The 14,144-nt window shown below is 41.7% G+C and overlaps 1 protein-coding gene across 1 annotated transcript in view; it reads left to right on the top strand.

Moving 5' to 3' along the window:
• armc3 (armadillo repeat containing 3) overlaps positions 1 to 14,144 on the top strand; it is a gene marked incomplete at both ends in the record, with an annotated part of 21,537 nt that continues 7,393 nt past the window's right edge. Inside the window, 11 exons of the mRNA XM_080417386.1 lie at positions 1 to 48; positions 159 to 276; positions 837 to 962; positions 1,714 to 1,782; positions 2,126 to 2,301; positions 2,561 to 2,758; positions 3,601 to 3,787; positions 7,927 to 8,079; positions 9,093 to 9,171; positions 11,701 to 11,953; positions 12,359 to 12,495. Of these exons, the coding sequence (XP_080273512.1) occupies positions 1 to 48; positions 159 to 276; positions 837 to 962; positions 1,714 to 1,782; positions 2,126 to 2,301; positions 2,561 to 2,758; positions 3,601 to 3,787; positions 7,927 to 8,079; positions 9,093 to 9,171; positions 11,701 to 11,953; positions 12,359 to 12,495 (1,544 nt within the window). The remainder of the gene's footprint in view (positions 49 to 158; positions 277 to 836; positions 963 to 1,713; positions 1,783 to 2,125; positions 2,302 to 2,560; positions 2,759 to 3,600; positions 3,788 to 7,926; positions 8,080 to 9,092; positions 9,172 to 11,700; positions 11,954 to 12,358; positions 12,496 to 14,144) is intronic.

Genomic DNA, 14,144 nt, shown 5'->3' with positions numbered 1-14,144 from the left:
ATGGGAAAGAAAGTGAAGAAAGAGAATGATGCCCTTTGCAAGGACACAGTAAGTGACTCAGAACTCTTGATCTCAGTGTCAGTGTAATTCACAGGCTATAACACAACATGATAAGCATAAGCACGCAGCTTTTCAAATCTATGTTGTTGACCCCGCAGTTTGAACCAGTGCCCATTGAGAGTAAAAAACCAGCCACTGTGGTGCTGATGCTGAGCTCTCCTGAGGAGGACGTCCTCATCAAAGCCTGTGATGCAATCTATACATTCGCAGAGAAAGGTACGAAATATTACTGCATACACACATCATTGTTGCATTTAATTTCTTGGCCAGTTATTGGCCATTATTGGCTTTGGTGCTGTCTAGTACATTCACAGTGGTACTCAAACTTTTCATTAAGGACCCCCAAATTTATATGTATTTGGCCGCGGACCCCCATCTGAAAATATCTTGTGCCAGGGACCCCCAGAAGAGAAGATTTATGTTTAAAATAATATTAAACATTTTCCAATCATGTTTGATAATTTTCAAATATTTTCAAAAATAGCAGATGTACAAGCTCGCAGTGTGGCACGAAGTGATGCTCTGTGGTGGGGACCTCACGGACCCCACTTTGAGAACCAAAGGTCTACAATACATGCTTAATAACACTACACTATACTACAACACCACAGAATGGTGGCACACAAGGTCATACACACACACACACACACACACACACACACACACACACACACACACACACACACACACACACACAGATGTTCACACACACACTTTCCTGTCCATCCATGCTTAAATGAACACATCCACTGCTCTCTGTCTCCCCCCGGTGGCAGGAGATGAGAACAAGCTGTGTCTGCTGGGGCTGGGGGCGTTGGAGCCCCTCTGTGAGCTGGTGACTCACCAGGACAAGCTGGTCAGACGCAATGCTGTCATGGCGCTGGGCATCATGGCCACCAACGGTGCGTGAGAGTGATTGATTGATTGAATACTTTACTATTGTCAGAATAATGTAAACAGCACGTGGTGAGTATAGTCTGTTCACTCCAAAAAATCCTTGAATTCATGGAGATTTATTTTGTTTTGTCCTATTCCTGAGCCAATAATTTGATGACTGGCGCAGTCTCCGGTAGGAGACTCAAAGAGTCTCAAAGAGTGTCCTCAAAGAGTCTCAAAGAGTGTCCTCAAAGAGTCTCCTACTGAGTCTCCTGTTGACCAATGAATGCAACAGCTCAAGACCCAAAAGAGAAATTAGACATTTTGTCGGGGACCCAAGCTAGTGAAAATAGCAGATCTACAAGCTCACAGCACGTCGCTTCGCACCATTTTAACTACTTCTTGAACGTTGTTTTTATTTATTTATTGCATTTTTATTTATTTTTATTAAGTACTTTTGAAAAATGTTGGAATAGTTTTTAATTGATGAAAAGTTGAGATTGTAATATGATATATATATATGTTATTTTTAAATAGCCAAGGTATAAAATACCTTTGGATAAAGTAGTTAAAATTATTGTGATGCTGTATTAACACATTTTGCTGGGGACCCCCAAGGGCCCTCCCAAGGACCCTTGGGAGGGCCCTTGAGAACTACTGGTTTAAAAGACTGACTGATCTGATCTTCTGGTTAGTTGGCTGGAAAGCCACAGCCGGTGAGAGAACAGACTGAAGGTTCATATTTCAATTCAGATTTGTTTCTGCTTTGATTGACAGGTGATGTAACGAGTGCTCTAAAGAAACTAGAAGTCATCCCGTCAATCATTGATAAACTGTCACTTGAAGGTACATCGTGGTCCTCAGTGTGTTTAGATCAGCTGCTGTTTAATAGTCCGCAATTGTAACATAACGAATGAGTGAGTGAGTGAGTGAGTGAGTGAGTGACTGAGTGAGTGAGTGAGTGAGTGAATGAGTGAATTAATTAATTAATTAATTAAACATCACATTTTCCTTCTTGTATGAGTATGATTGAAACACTTAAACCCTTGCAACAAAGGTGGAAAAAAACGCTATAGGATTGATGTGGTTATAACTTCACCATGTGTAACATAATGGTGATGATGGCTTTGGAACACAATGTGTGTTGTTCACTTTCTGTTTTGTGTCATTGTGTCATTTTATTTTCCAGAGGACACAGTAGTACATGAGTTTGCTACTCTCTGCCTGGCCTCTCTGTCGGTGGATTTCGACTGCAAGGTGAAGATCTTTGACAGTAAGGGGCTGCCTCCTCTGATCCATCTTCTGTCCAGCCCAGACCCTGACGTCAAGAAGAACGCAGTGGAGACCATCTTCAACATGGTTCAGGTGTGAGCAATTATGTGCAACATGTGGAGTCAACCCAGTGCAAAAGAAATTAAAAGCAAACAAACAAACAAACAAACAAAGAAAAAAAGCAATAAAGAATATCGTCTCTGTCGGGTGGAAACCTCATATGCCCAAAACTGTTACTTCTCAGGATTCAAATTAAAAACTAGCAAAAGTAGCAGATCTACAAGCTCAAAAAAGTTTAAAATATGGAGATAAGAGGTTTCTGCCCGACATCGAACGATATGACAATGTGCAGGACCAGCCCAGTCGCCAGGGGGTCCGGGAGCTGGACGGGATCCCTCCACTGCTGCACATGGTGACGTCATCGGATTACCCCGACATCCAGCGCCTGGCCCTGAACGCCCTGGACGTCCTGACCGCCGAGAGAGACGCGCGCGCCGTCTTCAGAGACCAGCGGGGCTTTGAGAAACTCATGGATCTCCTCAATAACAAGGTAACGATGATGATTGATTGATTGATTTCACACCAAAGCTAGAGGATTTGCGAAGGAGGGTATGGAGTCACACCTTTTGATTGCTGGTTGTAGCTCCCCTCCGGTTGATCGATACGCTCACAAGGTGTTATTTTTCTTGTACGTACAGACATTATTAGTGCCAATGCTTTAATGCCATCAATGCCAACATAAATACAGTATACATTCATTTGGTACTAGCATTCTCACAGAGAACAATGATAGAACAAAACATACAAAAAATACATACAAGCAAATGCACTTAACAATATATACCCCATTGCCCGCATCAACACTGGGGGAACAAATCTTGAACTCTTCTTTAACCTTGATATGACTCAACAACAGCAACGCTCTTCGCTTGTTGCACGTTTGAGTACCTCTGCCTCAGCTCTGATAATGAACAGTGATCTAATCACCGTTGCTAATTAATGATCTACTGCAGCTGTTGGAGGTTAGTGTGACCTCAGTCACTATCAAGAAACATTAATCACCTCAATACACAGTAAAACAAAGAGAGAAAAATAGAAACATGAATTGACCAAAACAAAAACATAATGATGAACTTCTTTATTACTTATTTATAAAAAACATTACTTTTAATTCTGATGGCAGCGACACTGGTAGTATATAGGGCATTCCACATTTTGGTGGCATAATAGTAGAATGAATTCATCCCCATGTTTGAGCCGAATCTGGGGGGAATGAGATCAGTGCATGTGCTCTTGCCTGTGTGTGTGTGTGTGTGTGTGTGTGTGTGTGTGTGTGCGCGAGTGTGCGTGTGTGTGTGTGTGTGTGTGTCTAACATCTCGTCCCTCTGCCAGGACTTCAGTGACCTCCATGCCGAGGCCTTACAGGTGGTGTGTAACTGCGTAGAGGACAGCGAGAGTCTCCGGTTCGTCCACAAGGTGGGAGGCGTGAGCGCGCTGATGCAGTTTGTCCTGTCGCCGACCACCACGCCAGAGATCCGCTCCAACGCCGTCAAATGCATCGCCCGTACCGCACAGAGCTGTAAGCAAACACACACGTAGTACACACATTATGCACGCACGCACACAAATATGTCTGCATGTAGACAGGCAGACATAGGGGATTAGGTGTCGCGTATAGTCTCGCGAGACAGACTGTTGGCTCCCACAATTTTCAAATGCTTCCATCATACAGTCTGAGGCACGGAAGCGCTGAAAATGATAAAGCGATAAAGCAGATGTGAAGCCTCCTCCCCGCTTCTGTTTCGTCTTTACAGTCGCGCAAATTTATCCGGATATAAATCAAAATTGTCTAAGCATATAGCTGGCTGCTTAGCAGAAATGGAAATTGAATAATTAAATGTAAAGAATACGATATTTTAAGATATATTTTCGTGAACGGAAATGACGAACGGATGACGGCTTCCAGACTCGCATTCGGAGCTTGTGGAATAGTAGTCTGGCTATAATTTATTCATAATGGTGGATAGCTCTGGTATTTGGCTCAGGCCTTCTCTTTAAAAATGTATTTGTCCCTGATCTGAACCTGAACACAGCCACAGTCATGTCTACAGTCAGAGGACGGACATTGCTGACTGTGGATGTGTAGATTCACTGATACCTGAGAGAAGGAGGTGTTAACTGTGTAGATGATGGATGTGATTCTCTGTGCGTGAGAGTTGCTCCAAGCTCAGCACGTCTCCTCAGTTCAGTAACCTCCTGCTCCACGCGCCTCCTCGGTTCTTCAGCGCAATTAACGTCACGTTTCTGCTGGTTTCTGATCATCTCCCTCACCTCAGATTGTCTTCTCTCAAAGGAAGTGATCAGCTCAGTAAAGATGACGTCACTGTCCTCCACCAAAGATGGTTAATTTATGAAGATACACCATCCCAATTGGAGCCACTAGAGGCAAATTGGTACACAAATCCTACAAATGGTCTCCTAAGTAAGCGCGGTCTGATCTCACAAACATCCAATGTTGACTGGTGCTAGATCCTGCAAGAGTGCGTTGCTGGGACAGAGAAAGGTCGATAATAAAGTAGATTTTGTCCTGATTTGTCTCTCTAAAAATATCCATTTTATTATGAAAGTCTTGGGAATATCGTGTGGCTTGTGACGATCGTTTCCAATATTTAGTTCAGTGACCATGGGGCTAAAGAATGGTTCAGAAGCTGTGTTCACGTTCACTCTTCCATTGGAAATAATAGACTCCAACCTGCTTCCGGTCTCCTAAAAAGATGGCCACATATACTTCACGCAGATACAGGAAGTAAACTTGAGATGGCATGTCTTTCTCTTTTCTTTGTCTTTGACAGCGACTGATGGGCTCCACCTCCTGGTGAAGCACTTTCACATTATGTCTCTCTCTCTCTCTCTCTCTCTCGTGGATTCTCTGCTGGATGATCTGCAGATGATCAGTATGGCAGAAAATCTTCCTCGTGAGATGAGAGCAGATGTTCTCCTGAAGCTCGGATGAGGCTTTGGCACAGCTTGCGTTTCTTAAAGGCAGGAGATTGATAGTGAGAGCTGGAGATTGAGTGTCACAGTAATGCTGCGTTCACACAGGCAGATACAGAGATACCATTCATTTTCAATGGAAGCCAGCGACATGGAGATACAAAGCAACATCCGACGTTTGTAGCTACAAAAGATACAAAGATACACATTCAAGTTGAGCTGGTTTCAACTTCCAGATACAAAGATACAAAACTACAACTGTGGCTCCGATGACGATGACTCCGATGACGTCAACGACCATGTTGAACAACACAGAGCGACAGAGCGGCAATTGATTGATTGAATACTTTAGTCAGAAATGTAAACAGCATGTGGTACAGTACAACATTAAAGACGGGGTGCCGTGATTTTCAGTGATCCCCCCCCCCTAAAACATAATCATCAGGTATTATGTTATACTAGGAGGAAGATTTTTTTTCAAAAAAGTGTACAGAAATTGTTAAAATTATGTTTTTATGTGGACACGCCTCCAGTTCATTAAGTATACCTGGTTCTCACCTTAGCACCTCCTCCACCACTTTAGCACCACCCACCTGTCCTAGTCCCTCCTCCTCCTCATGCCCACACCTGTTGTGTTATGATAATGAGGGGGAGGGTATATTTTTACTATGTCGCTAAAGTGCTGTTTCTCTATTGGCACGTTTGACCCTCAAGGTTTCAGCCTCCAGGTAGAAACTCAAAATAGTCAGAGAAGACATAAAACACCATGAAAACACCACCAGGGGGCTTAATGAAGTTCTATCAACCTCATAGACACGACACATGAAAAACTGAAAAAGTGCAAAACCATGGCACCACCTCTTTAAGGCTAAAAGGATGACACAAAAAAAGTCCTGGGTACTTGTTTCCATTGTGGTCCTATGTATTCAATTCATCAACATAGCATACACAATTAACACAATAATACATGTCATCAACAAATACAAACACTATATGTACAAAGGAGAAAAAGGAGAAACGGTGGCAGTGAATGACACCTCCTTTTGATGGGAATTTACATTTACCTCCCCTTGTTGCCTCCTGATAGATGTTTTTTTCAGGCCAATTTTGATAGAAACCAGTGATACACATCTTTTAATGGATGGTGCCAGAGAGTAGTGCAATGAGAACTTTCCCATGTTTGTTCTAAATGTGGGTGGTACCAGATCACCATCGCTCCCTCTAGTGCTGTGGGTGTGGGTGGTGTCACTCACTTTGGACGATGAACATCTGTCTGTTTACTGTGGACAGCTGAATCTTCCTCTCTGCTCATCTCGACACACACACACACACACACACACACACACACACACACACACACACACACACACACACACACACACACACACACACACACACACACACACACACACACACACACACACTGCAGTAGTAGCGCCCACAGGGAACATGGATGCTTCAGCAGACCCAGACAGATAGCAGAACAGCACAACTGTTCACGGTCCAGCTGAACTCCCTGCTGTGTCATTTTGCAGCCCAATGAGAAACAGACTGAGGTTTCGGTTTCATTCCCTCAGAGATCACGTGATGTGTGCGCGCACGTGTGTGTGTGTGTGTGTGTGAGAGTGTGTGCGTGCGTGTTTGCATGTGTGTATAGGAGTGAGTTTAAGGAGACAGCATTCCCTATTGAAATATGACTCCTACAAAGCCCAAGTGTAGTAACTATGCCAAGATCAAACTGATAAAAATTGCTTTAAAGTGCATGTTTCAACTGGCCAGACAATGGGGTTGAAGGTATTATAGCTGTATTAGGTCATATTGCACTGATTGTTCATGTATTCATGAGGTAATTGTTTATCCCCCAAAATGTGTTGGCTGATTTGACTTTGAGACAAATGAATAAACTCAATGTCGACCAAAAATGTAGATCTACTGCACGTGTTTTGAGCTTGTAGAACGGCTATTTTGGCTACTTTTGTGTGACATTGTAGTATGATATGATTGATGAAGTAGGACAATCAATTGACAAAAAGTGAAAATATTGAGACAAGCGCTTTCTGCCCGACAGCAACAATATAAAACCTCTTAAAATACAATTAAGAGTGCAAGCTTTCTGTGTGCGTGTACTGTGTGCAGTGGTGGAAAAAGTACTCAAATGTTTTATTTAAGTAAAAGTATCAATACTGCAATGTAGAAGTATTTTGTTACAAGTAAAAGTCCGGAATTCGAAATTTACTTGAGTAAAAGTACAAAAGTATTGGTATCAAAATGTACTTAAAGTACCAAAAGTAAAAGTACTAAATATTTGAAAATAGCAGATCTACAAGCTCACAACGCGTCGCGATGCGACGCGTTGTGAGCTTGTAGATCTGCTATTTTCAAATAGCCTATGTATAAAATAGGGCTAAAGTGGTTAATTTATGTTTTATAATATCATAATTGATATCTGAAAAGTAACTAGTAACTAAAGTTTTCAAGTAAATGTAGTGGAGTAAAAGTACAATATTTGCCTCTGAGATGTAGTGGAGTAGAAGTAAAAGTATTGGCAATTGGAAATACTCAAGTAAAGTACAAATACCTCAAAACTGTACTTAAGTACAGTACTTAAGTAAATGTACTTAGTTACTTTCCACCACTGAGTCTGTGTGTGTGTGTGTGTGTGTGTGTGTGTGTGTGTGTGTGTGTGTGCGCGTGTGTGTGTGTGTGTGCGTCTCATGCGTGCAGCTGAGAACCGCACGCTGCTCCATGAGCAGGGTGTGGAGGGGGCCCTGGCGGAGCTTCTGTCCGGTGACGGGGACCACGTCAAGATGGCCGCCTGCCACGCCGCGGCCGCCATGAGCCTCCATCTATCCAGCAAAGACACCTTCAGAGAACTGGGTCAGAGACACACACGCACACACACACACACACACACACACACACACACACACACACACACACACACACACACACACACACACACAAGCCATACTACAGCAATAGACATGCACATACTAGCAGTGGTGGAAAAAGTACTCAAATGCTTTACTTAAGTAAAAGTATCAATACTGCAATATAAAAATACTCTGTTACAAGTAAAAGTCCAGAATAACAAATTTACTTGAGTAAAAATACAAAAGTATTGGCATCAAAATGTACTTAAAGTACCAAAAGTAAAAGTACTAAATATTTGAAAATAGCCGATCTACAAGCTCACAACGCGTCGCGATGCGACGCGTTGTGAGCTTGTAGATCGGCTATTTTCAAATAGCCTAGATATAAAATAGGGCTAAAGTGGTTAATGTATGTTTCATTATATCATAGTTTATATCTGAAAAGTAACTAGTAACTAAAGTTTTCAAGTAAATGTAGTGGAGTAAAAGTACGATATTTGCCTCTGAGATGTAGTGGAGTAGAAGTAAAAGTATTGGAAATGGGAAATACTCCAGTAAAGTAAAAGTTCCTCAAAAGTGTACTTAAGTACAGTACTTAAGTAAATGTACTTAGTTACTTTACACCACTGACACACACACACACACACACACACACACACACACACACACACACACACACACACACACACACACACACACACACACACACACACACACACACACACACACACACACACACACACACAGGCCATACTACAGCAATAGACATGCACATACTAGTAGCATGCAATGCATGCATCCACACACCTCCATTACTCACATCAATGTGTGTGTGTGTGTGTGTGTGTGTGTGTGTGTGTGTGTGTGTGTGTGTGTGTGTGTGTGTGTGTGTGTGTGTGTGTGTGTGTGTGTGTGTGTGTGTGTGTGTGTGTGTGTGTGTGTGTGTGTGTGTGTGTGTGTGTGTGTGTGTGTGTGTTTGTGTCTCAGGTTGTATTCCTGCAGTGGTGCGGTTGCTAGGCAGTGACAGTGCGGAGGTGAGAGAGGCAGCAGGCCACGCCCTCGCCAACCTCACGCACAACCACCAGCCCAACGCCTTGTGAGTGACCTTTGACCTGGCTACCTAACAATTCAATTCAATTCAAAGGGCTTTATTGGCATGAGAAAACGTACGTTTACATTGCCAAAGCAGAAAGCACAATACAACAATACAGCAATACAATCAAAACAATCAAAAAAATATGTACATTTGAAAGTCAGAATCTTCAATAGATCATTTTCTATGTACCAAGATCACTGGGTGCAGGTGTAGTGCCGGAATATACACAATGATTAGTCTTTAGGGTGGTTGTGTTCCGTTTGATATCCTTCTCCTATCACAGCAACTCACGAATCTTGCTGCTGACACGCCTAACACCTAACACTGACACGCCCATCTGACCCTGATTAACCCAGTAAGGCCGGGAAAGCATCTGTCGTTTTAGAGTTGAACCACTTAACCATCATCTTATACTTTGGCTATTCAAAAAACAGCAGATATACAAGCTCATTGCACGGCACATAGTGCAGCGCTATGAGCTTCTAGATCTGCTATTTAAAAAAAAAATCATGAACATTTGTGCAAATCTTTGAATATATATTTCTTAAAGCGAACATTTTTAACTCAATTCCTTGCTTCTGGGGATTCTACAAATGTCTTCCTACAGTTTTTTGAAAAAAACGTATGTTGCTATAATATCAGTGGTTCTCAAACTTTTTCATGTCAAGACCCCCAAAATGATATGTATTTGTCTACACCCTCCCCAAGACCACGAAGTATAGGACAGGGACTATACACACTTAGGGGGGAAGTGGCATAACAACAAAAAATAACAAAAACAAGTGAAGGAGGTCTTTTACAAAACATGTAAACAGGTTATTATGTTAATCATCACGCTAATGATATTCATACAGTACAAACACTTCAATTTAATTATTACCATTACCTAATTATTCCCAGTAATTGGGGGTATTACTGTGCACGTCCCTTCTTCTCCTTTTATATTCTGTTGATCAGAAAACATGAAAAGTGCATTGCCCTCTATGCTGCAAAAGATGGCAAAAATATACACAGCGACGCTTGGAAATGAGTGTGAAATCAGCATTAGCGACGCTCCTTGTTTACAGCCACGGTTGTGAAGCCATGCGTGACCAGTCTACACAACGTCTAAAAACGCTGAGGTCTGAGAACGTTGATCGTTTTAAAGCGGTGGTGTAAAGTAACTAAGTACATTTACTCAAGTACTGTACTTAAGTACAATTTTGAGGTACTTTTACTTTACCAGAGTATTTCCAATTATCTATACTTTTACTGCTACTCCACTACATCTCAGAGGCAAATATTGTACTTTTACTCCACTACAGTTATTTGAAAACTTTACTAGTTATTTATGCAGATATAAATATATTACATTATAAAACATACATTAACCACTTCAGCCCTATTTTATACCTAGGCTATTTGAAAATACGAAGTAAAAGTACTAAACTACAAACATTTGAATACTTTTACTTTTGGTACTTTAAGTACATTCTGATACCAATACCTTTGTATTTTACTCAGATACTTTTACTCAAGTGTAGAGTACTTCTACATTGCAGTGTTGATACTTTTACTTAGAGTCCTTTTTCCACCACTGTTTTCAAGTAGGAGATGTTTGGGATTCATGCTTCATTACCTGTCTTGAACAGGTAATGAAGCATGAATCCTAAACATTTCCTACAACACAGGTAGACAGGCTGTCTCTCTACCTGTGTTACCTGTCTTGTCACTTTGTCACAATCCATCATTCACTGTCTTATTAACCCATTAAATCCTGGATTCTTCTGAATCCTAACAGTTTTCTGAAACACTTATGTTGCTATAATATCAGTGGTTCTCAAACCTTTTCATGTCAAGGACCACCAAAAATGTATGTATTTGGCCGCGGACCCCCATCGCAAAATATTTTATTCCAGGGACCCCCCAGAAGCAAAGATTTGAGTTACAAAGATCACTTTAAAAATACATACTGTATATTCAAAGATTTGCACAATTTCAATGCTTGTCTGGTGCTGTGCTGTGCTATGAGCTTGTATATCTGCTATTTTTGAATAGCCAAAGTATAAAATAATGGTTGAAGTGGGTAAAATCTGAAATGACAGATGCTTTCCTGGTCTTCATGGGGTAAAGGACCATACCAGTCGGATACAAGAAGAGTGGGCACTAGGGAAGAGTGGGCACCTCGATGTCAAATTTGCTATTTTTTCCGAAATGTTAAAACATTTAAGTAATTTAAGTAATTTAAGTAATGTAAAGTATGCATGATTTGAACATGCACAGTACAACATCATTATCATACTTAAATATACCCTTCAACTTCTTGTTTTTGCCCAAAATGATTGGATATACTGTACAGGTTTTGTAGCAATTTGTAGCAATTGTAGAAATATTAGACCTTATTTTGTCAAACGTTCAATCATGTTCTATCATGTACACGTGTGTGTGTGTGTGTGTGTGTGTGTGTGTGTGTGTGTGTGTGTGTGTGTGTGTGTGTGTGTGTGTGTGTGTGTGTGTGTGTGTTGTGCGTGCGTGTGTATTGTCTTCCAGTGCGGTGCATGAGGCAGACGGGGTCAAGGCTCTCGTGCGGCTGCTCGGTGGCGGAGGCTCTCCCGGCTCGGTGGTCCACGCCGCCGCCGCCCTCGCCAACATGGCCGAACAGGAAGCCCTGCGTAGCCACGTCCTGTCGCACGGAGCCGTCCAGGCCCTGGTGGAGCCGCTGCGGTCCAGGAACACAAACGTACTGGTCCCAGTGACGCAGTGCCTGGCCGTACTGGCCAGCAACGCAGAAGCCAGGGCACAGGTGTGTGTGTGTGTGTGTGTGTGTGTGTGTGTGTGTGTGTGTGTGTGTGTGTGTGTGTGTGTGTGTGTGTGTGTGTGTGTGTGTGTGTGTGTGTGTGTGTGTGTGTGTGTGTGTGTCAGGGGGGGTAATAAACCATAACAATATCCTATTCAGTCCATATAAAAACCCAGAATATGCAGCAAAATAAAGAAAAGAATAAAGAGAATTTACTCTAAATCATAATCCTGAATTATTTGACTTTTATTTGACTTTTTAAGGCTTTATCGAACAACAGTACAAAAACATCACGTGCATTAAGTATCAGTGGAATAAAAACATAATTATTAACGTTTCTGAACAAACATTAATATTGTAATCATGTCAGATTCTTACTGTATTCCTCTGTCTGTCTCGTGACGCGTTAAGCTGAGAAGTGCCGGCGCCGTCCCTCCATTGGTCAACCTGCTGCGCTCCAACCACGCGGAGGTGCGTTGCAATGCATGCTGGGCCGTCAGTGTCTGTGCCAACGACGAGCCTACTGCGGTGGAGATGTGGAAACATGGGTGAGAGAATTAATGTCACATATTCGTTGCCGTCGGGCAGAAAAACCTCTTATCTCCATATCTTTTTCGTAAATTAACGCCCTACTCGATCGTACTACAGCGTCACACAAAAGCATCACAAGTAGCAGATCTATTTGAATCCTGAAAAGTAACAGTTTTGGACATATGAGGTTTCCACCCCACGGAGACATTAAAGGTAGGGTAAGTGATTTTCTTTGGTTAAAATAAGTGTTAAATAGCTCTATATTCTGATAGTACTCATTGCTAATAAGTGTTTGTTCAGTAAAAGGAGTCTCCTTGTCTCTCCAGCTCTTTATAAAACAGAAAATGCATTTTCGTTTCAGTTTCAGTTTCATTTCCAATTTTATCCAATCAGGATAGAGAACTCAATCAGGATATAGATTAAACAAGTGAAATTGGAAGTGATGACACTAAGAAATGAGCAGGTAAAATTGGAACTGGAACACTATAAAAATGAAGCTTAAAAATGGGTACTTTCTCCTGATTGGCTGAGATTTTGACACCTACCGGAAAATGTATTTTCTGTTTATTAAAGAGCTGGAGAGACGGGGAGACTCCTGTTACTGAACAAACACTCTATAGCAATGATTACTATCAGAATATAGTGCTTTAACCTTTTAACAAAATACTTTTTGTTTTAACCCAAAAATATCACTTACCCTACCTTTAACCTCTATCTACATATTTCAACTTTTAGTTTTTTGTTCCCCCCCCCCTCCCTGCAAATGAATACCCTACTTCATCATACAAGAGTGTTGCACAAAAGTAGTGGAATGCGTTGTGAGCTTGTAGATCTGCTATTTTCACTATTTTAGAACGTTTTTAAAACAACAATAAGGAATATTATACGGTACAGTTTCCAACCGACAGCGCGATATGCTTCAAAATGCCACGTGTCAAAATGACACTTATTTTGCATTCATCACCATCTTACAGATATTTATGTCATGCAAATGGCTTTAAAGCTGCAATGCAGAAGTTATTTGAATGAATATAACTTAATTTTAACCAATCGGTATGGTAGAGTATGTTAATACAATATAACTAGCACAACTGCAATGTTTTTTTTGAGGTGGTCTCCCTGCACATCCAGAATGTCTGGTAGGACCTACTGGTTTTCTATCTGTCAACGTGTGCTTTAAAGCAGTGGTTCTCAAACTTTTTCATGTCAGGGACCCCCAAATTAGCCCGTGGACCCCCATTTCAAAAGATATGCCAGGGACCCCCATAAGAGAAGATTTTTTACGGCTCTAGCAGTGATTCTCAACCATTTTAATTTCAAGGACCCCCAGTTTGACATGCATTAGGCTACGGACCCCCATTTAATGGCATCTCTATCTCTGGGACCCCAATTTATAATGTAAAATCAATGTTAATTTAACTCTGAGAGGGTCCATTTGGTTCCATTTGTACACTCTCAGAGTTACAGACCCATAAGGGTCCATTTGGTGCCTAATCTATCATTTAGCTGGGGACCCCCTGGAACTCCCTCAAGTACCCCTGGGGGTCCCCGGACCCCACTTTGAGAACCAATGCTTTAAAGCAGTGGTTTGCAAAAATACTTGTGCGAAAGACCTCCAAAATTGATATATTTGGCCGTGGACCCCCATCTGAAAATGTTTTGTGCC

This window comes from Gymnoscopelus braueri, assembly GCF_963280865.1.
Source record: "Gymnoscopelus braueri genome assembly, chromosome: 21".
NCBI lineage: Eukaryota > Metazoa > Chordata > Actinopteri > Myctophiformes > Myctophidae > Gymnoscopelus > Gymnoscopelus braueri.
Note: the sequence above shows the minus strand (reverse complement) of the source record. Positions and strands in the feature narration are given on the sequence as shown.